We start from the raw sequence: 17,543 nt of genomic DNA, 5'->3' as shown, positions 1-17,543 counted from the left end.
GCCAATGATATGCCATTTTTGAGCAAAACCCTAAACCCTTTTGGGACTTGTATCTCTTCGACTTCAAGACCAAAGGGTTGTTTGTGAGTGACAACCAGTGTACAAAATATCGATATTATCGGCGATATTTCGCTGATAATATCGTTTTTTTAAAAGAGCGATATTTTTACACTTATCCATTTAATTATCGTTAATGTATCGCGATATTATCAATAATATCGCGATATATTAAATCTCTCTCTCGCCTTTCTCTCTTCTCTGCATCCCCAGAACCCCTTCCCATCTCTCCCCCTTCCCCTTCCCTGCAACCCCCCACCCCTTCCCCACCCACGCCAACATCTCCCTCTCTCTCAGCTCACTCCCTCTTTCTCCCCCTCTCTCTCGCACAGAGTCTCCCTCTCACCCCGATCTACACTCACGCACCCATTGACACACCCACACCCATCGATGACGGTACCAAAATCATTACTGGCGTCAACCCTCTCTCCCTTCGTCTCTGTGAAGCTCCGGGGCACCCAACCTAGGTCCAGCGAGCCATGGGTGTGCAAGCCTAAGTCTCGGGTGGACCGTACCCGTCTAGGCGATTGCAAATCCCAAACGCGCAGCAACTCTGAATCTGCAATTTTCGATCTTTGCGAGCTTCTGCAGCTTTGCCGTCTGTGAGCAAATGAAGGAAGAGAAAGTACGCGTATAGAGAGAGAGAGAGAGAGAGAGAGAGAGAGAGAGAGAGGGTATTTGACATTTCAGTGTGGCGGTGCGACTGTGCGAGCTGCATTTTCTGTTTCACTTTGTGGTTCTGATTCTTCTAAAAGAGATAAGGAAGATGAGAACCGAACTTATTTAATGGGAAATTGGGAAGGTGTTTTACTTTATTTGGGATGTGAGAGGTGGAGTGCATGCTCACCTTGGGTTCAATGGATTTTAATTTCACAACAACCCACTACGTGGGCTTTTCTCTTTCAAAAGTTATATATATATAGATATATTAATGTTTTATTTAAATGCCATATGAGTTATTTAATCTATACTCAATCTAACGCAATGATCATAATAAGAATAATTTAGTCTATCATCCAAGAATACTTCTCATTATGATTATATGCTTACCATTTTCTAAATATTGAACTTGTTGGATAGATGTACTTTGTGTATTAGATTTGTATTTTATAATTCTTTTATTATCTATACAAGTATATTTTTTTAGTGTAAATAAGCATTTATTTAGAAGATATATAATAAATTTATATAAATCCGTCTAGGCTGCCTAGGCGCTAGGCCTTTACCCGCAGCCCGCCACCCGACAAGCGCCTAACGTTTTTTAGAACCTTGGTTTGTGATTACATATTTAGTCTATAATATTTATATGATCGTTAAGATGTCTGCAAGGCTTGAAAGCTAATATTTATTATCTAGGATAAATTCTATATTTAAAAAAACACCAAGGGGATTCGAACCCCTCCCATTTTACTAAGCCACTCATAGGAACTATATGTGGTACTAAATCATCCATTTTACCATGAAGATAGTGAAAATTTTGAACCTCATAGGAACTCTATGTGGTACTAAGTCACTCATGTATCTTACTATGCAATGTATAAAGTGTAAAATATTGTACTAATTCATTATATATAAATGATTATGGTGTGTTTAAACTTCTTTAATTAATTACTACATATTTCCTACACTCATAATGTTTGCCAGCTCACTATATAATCAACTTAAATTAGTTAAATCCATCATGCAATGCATTTCCTTCCAATTTTTTGTGATAAACTAATAGATAATTGATTAAATAAACATCATACAAAATTTTAATAAAAATTTTTAAGTTTTTCTTATAATTTCTGTGGTTTTTATTCGATTTTTATCGATATCGATAATATCTCGATATTTCCATCAAAATTTCCGTGTTTTTGGACTACCGATATTTCCGATATCATCGATATTTTATACCTTGATGACAACGGAAAGATTCACAGCTTATATAGTGAATCAGTGATCCCTTCAATCACAAAAGCATTTGTTTAATGTTAAATGAAGTTTCCAACCTGTAGGGTAGCAAATCACTGGAGACAAATTAAATCGCGCAAATCATTTCATGTCTTTGTTCAAATATTAAACAATTGGGTAATGGGTTCCCATTACGCATTAGGCTTTCACAATAAGGGTCTTCATGCAAATGTACTTGAAAATAGTCTTAGAATAATCATGCAGAACAGCCTATTGTGAAGAAAAATAATTGGGCACATATTATTAAAAAACGATTACAACTTCTTCTTTTTTTTTTATTTTTATTTTTTTTTGAACAAACAATATTATTTACACTAAGGGAAGGAGATGAGCTAAGCCTCATAATGAGATAACAATAATGTGGTTCATATTCGTCTTTGGCGAGAATTGAACTTAAGACCTCTCACTTACATGTGAAGATAAATACTACTAGACTGTAGTACTAGGTCGCAGGATTATAACTATTTGACATTGAAATTCTTGTGTAATATTTCTGAATTTGTAAGAGGAAGTAAGAGGAAGCAGTTGAGATTCGGTTTTCTTAATTAACAAATTTTCCTAAAACTTGGAATGTATCAACAACCGTGGTTGGTGTTAAATTCATATAAATCAATTTCATCAACAACCGTGGTTGATACCCCCATATCTTCTAGTAATTCATTGTCGTTTCATTGCCCAAAACTACCAAATGCCTTGCATATATTTTATAACCATAAAGTTTTTTTATGTCAATTTTGTAAAAGTACAGCTAGCAGAAATATGATGATAGCAAAGCATGAAATAAACTCACAAGACCAGTTCAAGGTTCCCCAAAAATTACCTCCCCAAGCATTCAAATAAATTTTAAATTTGGCGTTTACATGTTTGTTTAATTATAGCACAAGATCATATAATACTAGTATTTTATAACTGATTAGGTTTGAAATTGAAGGCATTGTGCGTCGCACAAAATTAAATTTTTTGACACTGCGATGATTTGAACTATTTTAATCTATTAAAGGAAGAATTTGAACTTGAGTATAAAGTAACGGATAGTACGAACATATATTCTAGAAAAGGCCTAGTTAAAGTAGTTGTCACATCTCGGCCCGAGTCCACCACATCCCGGGCCCGCTTCACGACGGTAGCACGATATTGTCCGCTTTGGGCTTACCATTCCCTCACGGTTTTGTTTTTGGGAAGTCACGAGCAACTTCCTAGTGGGTCACCCATCTTGGGAGTGCTCTGGGCTCCTTCTCGCTTAACTTCGGAGTTCCTACAAAACCCGAAGCCAGTGAGCTCCTAAAAGGCCTCGTGCTAGGTAGGGATGAGAATATACATTTAAGGATCACTCCCCTGGGCGATGTGGGATGTTACAATCCACCCCCCTTAGGGGCCCGACGTCCTCGTCGGCACACTTTCGGCCAGGGATTGGCTCTGATACCATTTGTCACATCTCGGCCTGGGTCCACCACATCCCGAGCCCGCTTCACCACGGTAGCACGATATTGTCCGCTTTGGGCTTACCATTCCCTCACGGTTTTGTTTTTGGGAACTCACGAGCAACTTCCCAGTGGGTCATCCATCCTGGGAGTGCTCTGGCCTGTCTGTAGCACCATTTAACGTATATATGCAACAATTACTAATTCATATATTTCATATATATGTATGCATGACATTTTAAAACATACTTTCATTTAAATTCAATTTTTGGGAAAAATCAATAGTATATAGGTAAATATAGAAAATACTGCCCACTCACTGGTAAGTCGAAGGGTCCTAACCCCCGTGACGCCCTTGAACGTGCTCGTCCTCGGGATAGGTCTCACCTATATGTGAAACAACTATAAAAACGTTATTTAAAGCACATAACCAATAATATGTAATAACTTCTCATATGATGCTCAAATTGGGTATATGAATATACCATAATGACCTACTTGACATCACGGACGTCGAGGTATTTTTAGAAAAAAATTTCGATGCTGCATGCACCCCTACGCGCTGGGAGGGGCACAGACCCACATGAACAGTACTCCAAACTAGGGGTCCGGGTTTCAGGAGTTTTCGAAGGTTCTACGTTCCAAAAATTATACCAATGAACTCACAAGCTTGCAAGGATAAAAGAACTCACCTTTTTGGTGTCGATCTGTGAAGATTTGAGGGTTTTTGGGTCTTGTCCGTACGAGTTTGAGAGGGAGAGAGGAAGAGTGAAACTGAGAGTGAGGAAGGGTACGAGAGAGTGAGAGAGAGAAATGACAGTTTGTGTGAGGGTGTACATGTCTCGTGTGTGTGATCCATCCAAACCAAACCACAACCCAACTTTCTTTAAGTCTCTAGATCACTTTAGGTCCAAACTTAATAAAATCACCCAAAAAACCAACTTAATTAAGTCACACACACACAACCCCACTTGACGACCAAGGGTAATTTTGTAACTTCACGTCCTCGGAAATGAAATTCCAGAACGGGCTGTGACTACATCCCACATCACCCAGGGGAGTGATCCTTAAATGTATATTCTCATCCCTACCTAGCACGAGGCCTTTTGGGAGCTCACTGGCTTCGGGTTCCGTAAGAACTCTGAAGTTAAGCGAGAAGAAGGTCAGAACACTCCCAGGATGGGTGACTTACTGGGAAGTTGCTCGTGAGTTCCCAAAAACAAAACCGTGAGGGAATGGTAAGCCCAAAGCGGACAATATCGTGCTACCGTGGTGAAGCAGGCCCGTGATGTGGTGGACCCAGGCCGGGATGTGACAGTAGTCATCTATTATATATAAAGAGAGAAGAAAAGGTGAATAGTGCTTTGGTGTCACCAAGCTTCAACAAAATAGTTGGACAAAAATGCCCCCAAAACAAAAAACTTCAAAGGCATCCTAAAATAATGCATCAAATAAGGTAAGGGCATTTTCATAATTTTAATAATATTGTTTTAATAATTAATTTTTTTTTGTGGTTTTTTAATTAGTAATTTACAATGGGCTAGCAATAATGTGATTCAATTTCTCTATTTTTAAACACGTTCAAAATATCTTAAGAGACGTGTAATGGCGGTTATAAAAAAGACCATTCGCACGCGGATAATAATGTGATTAACTTAGTTGTCAAATGATTTTTTTTAACAAACGATATTATTGTGATTAAATAAGTTGTCAAATGATTTTTTTTTTTTAACAAACGATATTTTCTACACTAAGGGACAGGGGGATGAGCTTAGCCTCACAATGGATTAGTAATAATGTGATTCAATCAATTGTTTATTAAATATTATTTTCTCTATTTTTAAACACGTTCAAAACATATTAAGAGGCATATAATGCTGGTTATAAAAAAGGGTCTTTCGCACGCAGATAATAATGTAATTAAATTAATTGTCAAATGACTGTCTTTTTTTTTTCTTCAAACAAACGATATTATATACACTAAGGGATAGGGGTGAGCTTAGTCTCACAATAGGCTAGCAATAATGTGATTCATTCAATTGTTTATTAAATATTATTTTCTCTATTCTTAATGTAAATTCTATAGAAACTGATTTTATTATGTGAACTCAACTACTTTAATTGGTTTATGAGAGGTTTCTTCTAGCATGATCTAAAATTATTCATTTACTTCAAATATTTGACTTTCCTTTTGTAAATTTACGCATATAAATACTGTTTATACCATATTTAGGGCCTCGTATTTAGATCTCGTACAAATACTCGGGGGACTTAAATGTAATTATGTGATAAAGGAAGGGGCAAATATGTAATAAGTGAGGAGTCCTTATTCTATAAAAAGACCCCTCACCCTCACAATTAGGGGATGCCATTTAGAAGGCCAGTTCCTAAGGCTCCTCTTCCCTTTCAAAGCTCTCACTCTCAGAGCTCTCTCTCCCTCAAATAAATACATATTCAGTGTGGACGTAGCCCAAACCTTGGGGTGAACCACGATACATCTTGTGTCATTTACATTTCTTGCAGATTCACGGTCGGATTTACGTTGTTCCAAGACCTCCGGTTTTGTGCATCAACATTTGGCGCCATCTATGGGAATCGACACGAAAAGTTGTGTCGGTTCTCTTTCATTTTTTCACTTCCACCGTGAATCCGTAGAAACCCAAGAACCAGAAAACCTTCGCAGACTCTGCAGTGTTAAGAAACCATCCAAAAACCCATTTTCCATCTCTCTCTCTCAACAACACGGCTACCACCGCGTATTTTCATGTCTCGAAGAGTGGGACATAGAGAGACAGAGAGACAGAGATCTGAAGTGGGGGACTGAGTCAGGGATCGAGTCGGGTCACATCCTCTCGGTACCGAGTTGAACTTTCAAAGCTAATCATTAAATCAAATTCCTACCCCCCAAATCTAACCTCTCGCCCCCGGGTTTCAAATTCAGCGATTTGGGTTTTTGATCTCCTGTCCAGATCAAAAAATGGGTGCCTTGTCGACCATGCTCAAACACCCCGATGACATTTACCTGCTTTTGAAGCTCAAAATTGCATCGAGGAAAATCGAAAAGCAGATCCTGGCAGAGCCCCATTGGGCTTTTTGCTACACCATGCTCCAGAAGGAATCTGACGACGAACCTGTAGCTCACTCCTTTGAGATCGATAAACCCAAAACTAGGAGTGTTGAAAGCATCGGAGGAGGGGAAATCAAAGAGGAAGACTCGGTGGACAAGCCCGACGACCCCATGGACGAAGACGCCGCCAGCCCCGTTGTCATCTTCTGTATCAGGCTCAAGCAGCCCAGGTCTAATGTGCAACCTGAGATTCTCACTTGGACTTAGAGCCCTTGCATTGCTCCGACGAGAACAGGCCCACAGGCCCCTCCATTCACACTCAGAATCAGATCTGGAAAACCCTTCTCCCATCGGACTAGATGCTTAATTATAGAAAACAACGTCCTGCCAAGCCTTTGAAAGAGAACGGAGAAGGAGGAGGCAGAACCCAACAGCAACAGCAGAGCCAGCATCTTCCAAAAACCACACCCTCAAGATCTGGCACACCAGTGGCGATTGCTAATCTATATAAGATGTCGAGGTTCAGACTCATTCAGCAGCGGTCTACCAATGTAACTGCCACAGCTGCTGCTAAGCTCTTGCAGTCTAACGGGATGTCTTTACCTATTGAGGCCACTTGTCCGGATGTCAGTAATCATAGTCAAGCGCCAAACAGCACAACACGATGTCTTTCGGATATTCGTTCTTCCATGCCTGAGGCCGATTTGTTGCCAACCGTTTCTAGCAGGCAGCTCGTTGAGAAAAGTAGCAGCAGGGACAAAGGCAGTGAGAAATTGGCATTGGCTATCTCCAAGCCATATACAAACGGAGGGAAGACGAGTGGTCTATGTCTTCACCCAGTCTCACCATGTGCTAGTGTAAAGCCGGGCCCAGATATGAAGAAAGGAAAGAAAATTTCTAGCCATCTGGAAGATGTACATTCCTTAAGAGTGCTCCACGACCGCTATCTACAGTGGAGATACGCCAATGCAAGAGCAGAGGCTTCCATGCAAGCTCAGCAGAGAGAGACCCTGAGAACACTTTATTCTCTTGCGGTAAAGATTGCTGAACTATATGATTTTGCGAAGAGGAAACAGATAGAACTTGGCATTTTGCAAAGAACAAAGACTTTATCAACAATTCTTGAAGCTCAACCTGCCTTCAAGGTGTGGTCAAGAACATAGTGGAGTCCAAATCTTTCATGATTCTATTGAAACCAATACAAATCACATGGGGGACAAAACAAAAGGAAAAGAGAAAGAAAAGGGAAAGTAAAAGCAAAAGCAAGGGAGTGTGTCTGGAGGTGGAGAGATTAAAGAAAGGAACAGAAAAGAAAAAAAGATCATGTCGTTGGGAGTTGGGAGAATATTTCAGAAAGCAGAAAAGAGGAAAGCAAAAGGGATGCACATGGGGACACTGCAAAAGCAAGGAATAAACATCCCACCAGAATGATGTAATTTATTTTCTTTATCTTTCGGAAACATCTGTATGAACCCCATCAGATGATAATATGTATAAACCCCCATCAGAGGGTAAAAAAAAAAAAAAAAAAAAAAGGGCAAAGCTCAAAACAAATAGGCTGGCATGTTGTGGAGGGCGAAAACCCATAAGCCCGAAATAGCACCAATCAGGTCATCAAAAGTACGCCCAGTACACCACAATTATTCGGCAACCCGCCGCTATTATCACCAACCAGGTGATCAAAAGTACGCCCAGTACTCCACAATTATTCGGCAACTTGCCGCTATTATCGCCAACCAGGTGATCAAATGTACAACCCGTACTCTAATATTATTTGGCAACTAGCCATTCATACCACCAACCAGGGGATGAAATGTACAACCTGTACTCTCCTTCATGCCACTAACCAGGTGATCAAAAGTACGCACAGTACTCCAAATTATACATGAGCATTACTCATGTCATTCATACATAAACATTCATGAGCATCACTCATGACAATCATACATAAACATTCATGACCATCATTCATGTCAACATTCATGAGCATCACTCATGTTAACATTCGTGAGCCTCACTTATGACAACATCCATGAGCATCACTCATGGCAATCAACATAAACATTCATGAGCATCACTCATGGCAATCAGCTTCAAAAGCTTCATTTACAGAGCTCTAGCTTTAAAAGCTTTATTTACAAAAGCTCCAGCTTCGAAAGCTTCATTTACAGAGCTCTAGCTCCAAAGCTTCACTTGCAAAGCTTCACCTACAAAGCTCCAATGCAGGGTATACAAATACCGCCTCCGAACAACCGCCACTTCGGCCTATACATGGATTCAATTTAAAGTCTCCAGCCAACATACTCTATTGACCGAAGACTTAGGGGACTACATTATGTACCATATATTGGGCCTCAACTGGGTCTCATGAAAAATACTTGGGGGACTTAGCCCATTATCTATGTACTGAGGAGCGAGCCCCTATTTTATAAAAGGGACTCCCTCACCTTCATTAGAGAGCATCGCCGCCAGCTGAGCAACCGCCTCTCCACGAGCATCACTCCTAACCCGTCATTTATGTATTGAAGAGCGAGCCCTTATTCTACAAAAGGGACTCCCTCACCATCATTAGAGAGCATCAACTCTAGCCCATCATTCATGTATTGAGGAGCAAGCCCTTATTCTATAAAAGGGACTCCCTCACCATCAAGCGCCACAAGCTGAGCCAACCAAGGCAACATAAGCCACAAGCCTCGCAGCCCCGCAGCGTGTGCTACTTCTAGTTGAGCATTATTTCAGATTGAGCACCGCCTCATATTGAGCATCAGTTCAAGACAACATCTAGTTACTTCGGCCCACACATGGACTGAATTTCAAGTTTCCAGCCAAAAGACTCTCTTGACTGAAGACTTGGGGGACTACTGTTTATACCATATTTAGAGCCTCATATTTAGATCTCGTACAAATACCCAGGGGACTTAAATGTAATTATGTGATAAAGGAAGGGGCAAATATGTAATAAGTGAGGAGTCCTTATTCTATAAAAGGACCCCTCACCCTCACAATTAGGGGAGACTCATTCTCACCCTTAGAGGCCAATTCCTAGGCCCTCTCACCCCCTCTCAAAGCTCTCACTCTCAAAGCTCTCTCCCCCTCAGATAAATACATAATCAGTGTGGACGTAGCCCAAACCTTGGGGTGAACCACGATACATCTTGTGTTATTTACATTTCTTGCAGATTCACGGTCGGATTTACGTTGTTCCAAGGCCTCTGATTTTGTGCACCAACAAATACATTTAAAACATGTAGGTCGTGCATAGCACATCGTGATTTAAAAAATGTTTTCTGCACGTGCGTGAGGCTAGTCAATATGCCCTATAACCTACATTAGGCTTTTCCAAATTGTCCTTTGAAATGTCACGTGTGTGCATGAAGACTAGTTACTTATTAGTCAATATGCCCGTCATTACTTATTAGTCAATATGCCCTATAACCTACATTAGGCTTTTGCAAATTGTCCCTTAAAATGTTTTCGCATATCAATATTCCAACCGAATTACTATTTGATATTAACAATTTTATATTTAGGAATTCTGACTTTTGCAATTCCACATGCATGTATGTACTGAAAAGATGAAGTCAATCCGAGTATAATTTTTTTCTCTCCCTGCCCTCCAATTAAATATCTGAAAAGAAGTTAGTTTGCTCCAAAAATATCTTGTATGTGATAGTTAATTATCTCTATTATTTTATAACAAACGATATCAGCAGATAAGAGAATCGAGCTCAAAACTGGTCAATAAATTCTATTTAACTTATTGATTGTTTCACATGGCGAGCCTTCTAAGGCTTCTTCTGAGGCAGGGGCAATCTTGTTAAGGACAAGAGGGGGCACGCACACCCTACCACCCCCTTTCCTCCTGTTCAAGTGTTTGGGTGGGAGAAAAGTCGTCTGAGGGTCTATTTAAATCGCAATAGGCTTCTGTTGCTCTATATATCGAATCAAACTATGACGAATAATAATCAACTTGTTCGCGTCAGGAATTTCCGTCGGGGATGTTTCCTGGCCGACGAGCACACAGCTCCCTTGGAGGTTGGCGCCGGTTGAGGGCTGTTGTCGGGCTTCTGCTTCACTGTCGGGCGTTGTCAGGCAAGTCTCGTCGGGCAAGTCTTGTCGGGCAAGACTCTTCGGGCAAGGCTCGTCGGACAAGGCTGAAAGAGAAGAACAGTGTTAACTTTGAGAGGTGCCTTTGTGGGGCCTTAGGTGTAGGCCTTGAGGCTCACAATCAAGGTTAACATTTAGGTGCTCAGGCGTGCCATTGTCATCTTTAGCATGGCAGATGTAAAATGGATGTCGCATTTTAGTTGTATATATGTATGTATCCAAGAAATCGTGTTAGTTATAACAGGTGCCTTTGTGGGGCCTTAGGTGTAGGCCTTGAGGCTTCCCGTCAATAACTAAACCAGTGTTTGAACACATCACATTTGTTCTCGTGATTGCCGGAGTTTTCTAACTATTATACTTCTGATTACCTGAGTCCAAGAAGTAGAATGAACCTAAATAGGTGCCTTTGTGGGGCCTTAGGTGTAGGCCTTGAGGCTTCCCATCAGAGTTCATTCTTATACTTAGACTCTTTAGATCGCAGAACGGAATGAATCCAAATGGATGCCTTTGTGGGGCCTTAGGTGTAGGCCTTGAAGCTTTCCATCAGAATCCATTCCATGCTCAAGCATTCTATGGTAATCATAATATAATAGAAATAAAACTAGAGGGTAGGTCGATTACTTGCGCCCCAAGTAACTTTGGACTTCTCGTTTATCAAGGACTGTCGTGGATGGGTTAAGTCCACATAAGGTTCTTTTTTATGCCTTGAGGCCAAGGACTTTTAACTGATCAGATTTACATGCCCGAGGGCTTAGGACTTGGATCTGGTTTGAACACTGACGATATATTCAAATCGGATTCAAGTACTGAGAAAGCCTTTTAATAGTCATATTGCTAGAAATAACTTGCATATAACTGGAAGTATACAACATATTGAAAAGATAAAAACAAGACAAAGAAGGTCGGGCAAGGTTAAACCTTATCAGGTAAGGTTGCTCGTCTTGTAGGTTCCTATCTTTGTAGTTTTGTCAAAGGTCTGAAAGCTTAGAGGGATAGAGAGAGAGAGAGATTACAAAAGATGAATCGATACTACAGCAAGGTTGAACAAGGTAGCAGAGCTATTACAAAGGTTTGAAGGAAGGGTTATCCCGCGAGGGATGAAGGCTTGTCCTGAGAGGGATGAAGGCTGACTACAGCTTTGTTTTGAAGGCAAATCTGGCTTTGAGCAGAGTTTGTGCTTACATTTATTTGTTTGATTGAGTGTCTTTATTCCTGGTTTTTCTTTCTTCTTATATAGACAACTCGGCTTGGTCTTCTGTAGCAGCAGCCTTGCCCGAATGTGGTGTGAGGGTGATGACTCATCAGCTATTTTACATGTAATGCCACCGTAAAGTGCTTTATGGGCTGTGTAGCTGATCAGTCCACACCACTTGGCCTTTGGGTAGGTAAGCAAGTGGTCTTCATGAGCTGCACCAAGTCAGAAAAGGCCATTTTCTGCCTTGTGGGCTTTGACTGGGTTCTGGCTATCTTTCCCTTTGGGCCTCCTTTCGGGCCATCTCCTTCCTTGAGCCCAAAGTTCAAGTTTTGATCAAAACAGTGCCCCCTTCAATTAATATGTAGCCTGGAATTCCAGGCGCCAATATTGATTGAAAAAGGCTCTTTATAAAACCCACGAACCCCTTGCGGTTGAACTCCTCAATCCCCTGTATTCACAGCAAGAAATCCTTCTCTAAGGTTTGGCCCTCGCCATCTTCCTTGGTATTCCCTTCTCGAACTTCCTCAAATGACTACGAAATCTAGCCAAACTCAACCCTTTTACGAATCTGGTGAAGGAATCGCCACTCTGCGTCGTCTACTCAATGGGTTGCATCGCCCTTGGGCAGGTCTGCATTCCGAGCTTTTCTTTGAGGTGCATGGGGTACAATCATTGGGTCCCGCCTGGATTTCTCGGGTCCCTTCAGTGGTGGAAAGCAACATGCCTAGAGATAACTGGTTTTCCCCAAATCCCTACTCGGCTAGGTCGGGCATCTCTTCCTCCAAATGGTCATCATATCGTCGAGGCTTTCCTCTGATGAACGATCATGCCTGGGCTCAATGGATTGATGATTTAGAGCCTACTTTTAAGAGGAAATGGATGAGTAATGGTATTTATGAGTTAATCATGCTTTCGAAGACCTCTATTATTCCCAAGCCCGAACTGCTTGTTTCTGCCCTCCTTTTCTGGAATTCGGGCACGAATACTTTTGACTTCCGTCTGGGCCCCATGTCTCCCACCATTCTTAACATGGCTCAGGTTTTCGGCTTAAGGCCCTCGGGCAGGGTAGTGGACGTTACTCAAGACTGGGTTCCGTCCTCTACCACTGGAAGCTCAAGTTTATCTGCTGCCTTCCTCTCTTTGAACTATAACTCTGCAACTTTCAAGAGTTATGAGACCTCCTTCAAAGGATTCATCCCCTTCGTAAAGGAGAATTTTGGGGTGGGCTCACCTCAGGTTGATAAAGATCAGGAGCACATGTATTTCCTCTTATACTGGCTCAACAAGCACATCTTTCCCAACAAATCTAAAGGGGTGAGGGTTGAATGGATCCCCTTAGTAGAAGCTCTTCACAACTTTGATGACGTAGCTACAGGTCCATTCCTCCTTTCCCATCTTTATCATTTTCTTTTCGAAATAACTCAAGACGAGCCATTTGAGACTAACTTGAATGGACCTATATGGATGATACAAACTTGGCTTCAATGGTACTTTCCGGAATTTCGGGCTGCTAATCTGGAGTTCCCGGAGGGTGTGGCCTCTGCCCGAATCCTGGCTGAAGCTGCCCCTATAGATCATTCCACCTTTGCCTGCTTCTATTTCTTCAGAGTTTGTAGGACTCGATCAGATTTAGAATGGGGTGCGTCGGTCTTGAGAAGATATCCTTGGTTTTCTGACCAAGTCTTTCAAGATGCCCCTGGCAAAGATGCTACCCCCTTTTGCAGGGAGAAATTTATTAGTTGCATTCAACCGAGAGACTTGGCCTGGGGAGTTCGGGGCAATAGATATGACCGAGGCTTGGAAGTGTACCATCTTAACTTTTGCAGCAGGCAGTTAGGATTTAGACAGGCCATTCCTGTCCCGTTCTTCGACTCTGTCCATTGTGGCACTTCATTCCGGATACCAACTCCATCTGAAGTGACATTCCGAGCTGCCCGACGCAGTCTTGACGTAATGAGTCAAGCGGCCCGAAAGTCCATAATTCTCAATTTTGAGTGCATCTCGCTCTTCTCTTCTTGGTGGGAAGACAAATGGACTAAGAAGTATGGAGGAGATTTGAAAGAGACTCACGATCGCCTTTTCAACCAACTTTCACTTAAGTCATACCCTGGCTCGGGCGAACTTGAAAATTGGAAGGAGATGATCCAAGAGAAGAATCGGTCACTTCTGATAGGTACTTCTCTTTCAATCTGATTTTGCTTCCTTTCTGGAGTCCTTCTATCCTTACTTTTGCTGAATTTTGTAGCTCTAGTGGATGTTGAATCGGAAGTCATTGAATCCGAGGATGACTCTGCTGATGCTGCAATTCTTCATGGGGCTGCCGCAGAGGCTGGAAGACAAGAAGCTGGGGAGGGTGCAGATGTTTCAGAATCCTTTGGGGATTCAGGAGCTGAAGAAACACCCGAGGCACTTATTAAAGCACCTAAGCGAAAGAAAGCGGCTGTGATTAAGACTTCAGATCCTGATCCAGTACCTCTACCCAAAACCACACGACCAACTCTTACTAGAAAAAGTAAGAGAGCAAGAACTACCGATCCTCCTAAGTCATCAGCCCCATCTGCTCCAGTTCCTGAGGCAGGCAGAAAGAAGCAACAATCCTCAAGTGAGTTTCTGTTTTTCTTCATCAAACTGTTACCTTTCTCCTTTATCTAATTGTCTCCTTTACCGGCGAACAGGACCCCAAGCATCTAAAAGACCAATCCTTGCTTCTAAGGAGGAACCACTGAGAGCTGCAATGCTCAAAAAGGCCGAAGAACTGCAAAATACTGCCCTCAGAGAACTTGAGGTATGATTTATATATTTTTCTTTAGGCCTCTTCTTGCTCTCATATAACTCCAAATCTGATTATTTGACTTAGGCCGCAAGAAAGGAAAAGCTCTCTCCGCCCGAAGCCTCTCCACAATTTGCCCGAGAGACAAGCCTACCTCCCTCCCAGGTCGACCCTTCAGAGGTGCTTTTTCTTCTCTTCTAATTCTTGGATAACCTTCCAACTTCTGGACCTAATGTCTGAATATTTTTAGGCTGGAGCATCTGCTTCCTTGCCTTGTCATGGCCCTCCTCTGAGGTCTATGACTTCTTCTACTGCTCTGGACGCAACCCCTTCTTCTCAATTCGATCCATCCACAGGAGTTATGTTGCACTTCGTGGATGAGGACATTAACTTGGTGAGTCACATATTCCATATTGAACTTCTGTACATTGCTTCCCAACTAACTTTTACTCACGTTCTCTACAGCCTTCTCCGGTATATGAGCCATAACCTACAATAATGGTTTCAGATAATGAACCCATAGTCCCTGATATCCCTGTAGCTTCAGAGGTAGCAATTTCGCGGGTATTTGCTTGCCCGACAGTTGATAAACCTCTTTCTCCTCTTCAAGACCAAACTCAGGTATGGGAGTATTTTCTTCTTGTTCTTTCTCTTATGCTCTATTTACTGACAAATACTGTTATCTCTGGGTACCTCTAGGGCACTGGTACAGGTTCAGGTGCAGCTCATCATTCTACTGCTGGTGGTGAGGAATCTTCCCGCCAACCAGGAATTAGTCCTCTTCCTAGTGAAACCCCAGGGCTAAATCAGGTACATTTCATCTCTCCAAATCCTCATTTGCCTCAAACTGTATTCAAATTGTCTTGACCTGGTCTTTTGGCTTTCTGCAGCAAGCTCCAAGAGAAACTTCCCCCCCCATCTGGTCCGCAAATCAAAGCGCTCTCATCCTCACTCATCTTCTGGAGGTACTGCGTTTCCCCCTTCTGGAATTGAGCAGATCGGGCAGGCAGAAATTGCCCCCTCAATGGGCATTCCTTCATTAGAGGAAGCTGTAGTGCAGAATCCTCCTCCTTTCGCATCTCCAAACCCTGCTAAGTTGCCCAGACTTTTCGAAGCACTTGGACGGCTTGAGACACGGTTGAAATCTTCAAAACAATCTTCAGCTACCCCCATTTCTTCAGAGCAACAGCGAGTCCTTCAGGAATGGGCAAAGAAGGATTTCACCGCTTCATTCAGCCTCAAGGCTCTTTGTGATTTTGAGAAGATCATAACTGAGTCTTTCAAAGCTGGTCGGCTATCAAAACCTCAACATGATTCTTTTCTATCTTTCTTTGAGAACCTGAGAGCCCTTAGGGAACAATACCAGAGAGCGGACATACAGGCTAATCGGGCAAAATGCTTCATGGAGAAAGAATCAAGCACCTCTGCCCAAGTTGATCGGTTGATGGAAGAAAGCTTGCAGACAAAAGAAAGGGTCAGAGTTGTTACTTCTAAAATCCAAAAGCTGGAGGAACAATTGGTTGCTCTTAAAGCAGAACAAGCAACTCTTCTAGATACCCTTGAAAACCAAATTGAGGGAGTGGAGAAGTCAAACTCGGAGTTAGAGCGTGCCCGGTCTCAACTTGTAAATAACCATACTGTTTTGGCCGAACCCAGTAGGATTTTTGCCATTATGCAAACATATCATTCTCGAATAATCACCCTATGTGAAGATGTAAATTTTTTAGAATAGGATGATTTGTAACTCTTTTCTTACTGGAATGAACATGTGATTTGCTTCTTGCTCTGCTCTTTGGTACTGTTTTGAATTGACTTTGGGCAACTCTTTGCCCCCCTCATTTACTTTCTTCTTCTTCCCCTGATAACACCAATCTTAGGACCTGATCTTGGTCCCTTGATCCCCTTCATGGCACTTTATTCATGCAGAGGTGTTGGGACAACCTGGGCCCTTTTCTTTCCCTGCAGTACCAAATGGTGACCCTGGCTCTTGTGGCTCTTGTAAAATGAGGTTGATCATATTGATAGGAGCCTCAGGGAAAGGGTTAGTATCTACCATCATACTGGCTTGGGGCGAGTCAAGTAACAGCTTCCCCTTCACTATAAGATCTTGTATCCAATCTCTAAACTGGACACAATTAACTATGGAATGGTTGAAGGTATAGTGCACCTTACAATACTTTTTCCCCCTGAGTTCTTCCGGCTTCGGCATTTTTTTGGCATTGTCGGGCAAGATTACTCTTGCCCGTACCAGTTCTTCATAGATCTCAGGGGCCTTGGATAGATCGAATGAATAATTCTGGTACTTGGGTGGTTTTATGGGGACAAAACCACCATCGTTCATTACAACCTTCTGATCCTTGACAGGTTGGACTAGCCCCTTTACCGTCAATGGCTTGAAAGGTGTGGTCATCTCAGCGGCACACACGTCCATGTCTTCTTCATCACGGCCACCCTCATGCTCTGGCCTGGTTTCTCCCACTTCTACACGATGAATTGTAGCCTTATTTTTGTAGAAATGAGGAACTTTGGAAGTGTGCTTCACTTGTTGCTCTTCTTGCAATAGCCTCTCATACTTCGTGGCAGCAATTACCAATTCTTGCAGCTCATTAAACTGTGCATCATAAAATCTTTTCCTCAAAGGTAATTTCAAAGCCCTTTGAGCAATCGATATGAGCTGCGCTTGGTTGACGGGAAATTGGCATCTCATCCTTGTTCTCCTGAACCTCATCATGAAGTCCTCAGTAGATTCATGATCGTATTGTTTGACTTCAACAAGGTTATTGATAGTCAATTCTGGCTCTATTCTGTAGAATTGTTCATGGAAAACCATCTCCATTTGCCCCTAGTTGGCGATAGAGTTAGGGGGCAATAGAGAGTACCACTGAGATGCTAACCCTGCCAATGAATTCCCAAACAACCTCAATTTGTAATTTGGATTGTCCTCATATGCCACACAATGATTGGAGAATTTGA

At 42.0% G+C, this 17,543-nt stretch overlaps 2 protein-coding genes and 1 pseudogene across 2 annotated transcripts; all 3 read left to right on the top strand.

The window, feature by feature from the left end:
* Window positions 1-6,408: 6,408 nt before the first annotated feature.
* On the top strand, window positions 6,409-8,200 carry LOC126590333 (protein ENDOSPERM DEFECTIVE 1-like; annotated as a pseudogene).
* A 4,128-nt stretch (window positions 8,201-12,328) lies between these two features.
* Window positions 12,329-15,095, top strand: LOC126590332 (uncharacterized). The gene is made up of 6 exons (XM_050255813.1): window positions 12,329-13,973; window positions 14,046-14,402; window positions 14,476-14,585; window positions 14,658-14,750; window positions 14,821-14,964; window positions 15,036-15,095. The coding sequence occupies exons 1-6, from the start codon at window positions 12,329-12,331 to the stop codon at window positions 15,057-15,059; spliced, it is 2,373 nt and encodes a 790-aa protein (XP_050111770.1). The 3' UTR covers window positions 15,060-15,095.
* Window positions 15,096-15,163: 68 nt separating this feature from the next.
* LOC126588955 (uncharacterized) lies at window positions 15,164-17,033 on the top strand. The gene is made up of 3 exons (XM_050254120.1): window positions 15,164-15,191; window positions 15,270-15,380; window positions 15,461-17,033. The coding sequence occupies exon 3, from the start codon at window positions 15,595-15,597 to the stop codon at window positions 16,300-16,302; it is 708 nt and encodes a 235-aa protein (XP_050110077.1). The 5' UTR covers window positions 15,164-15,191; window positions 15,270-15,380; window positions 15,461-15,594; the 3' UTR covers window positions 16,303-17,033.
* Window positions 17,034-17,543: the final 510 nt, after the last annotated feature.

This window comes from Malus sylvestris, chromosome 11, assembly GCF_916048215.2.
Source record: "Malus sylvestris chromosome 11, drMalSylv7.2, whole genome shotgun sequence".
Classification (NCBI taxonomy): domain Eukaryota; kingdom Viridiplantae; phylum Streptophyta; class Magnoliopsida; order Rosales; family Rosaceae; genus Malus; species Malus sylvestris.
Note: the sequence above shows the minus strand (reverse complement) of the source record. Positions and strands in the feature narration are given on the sequence as shown.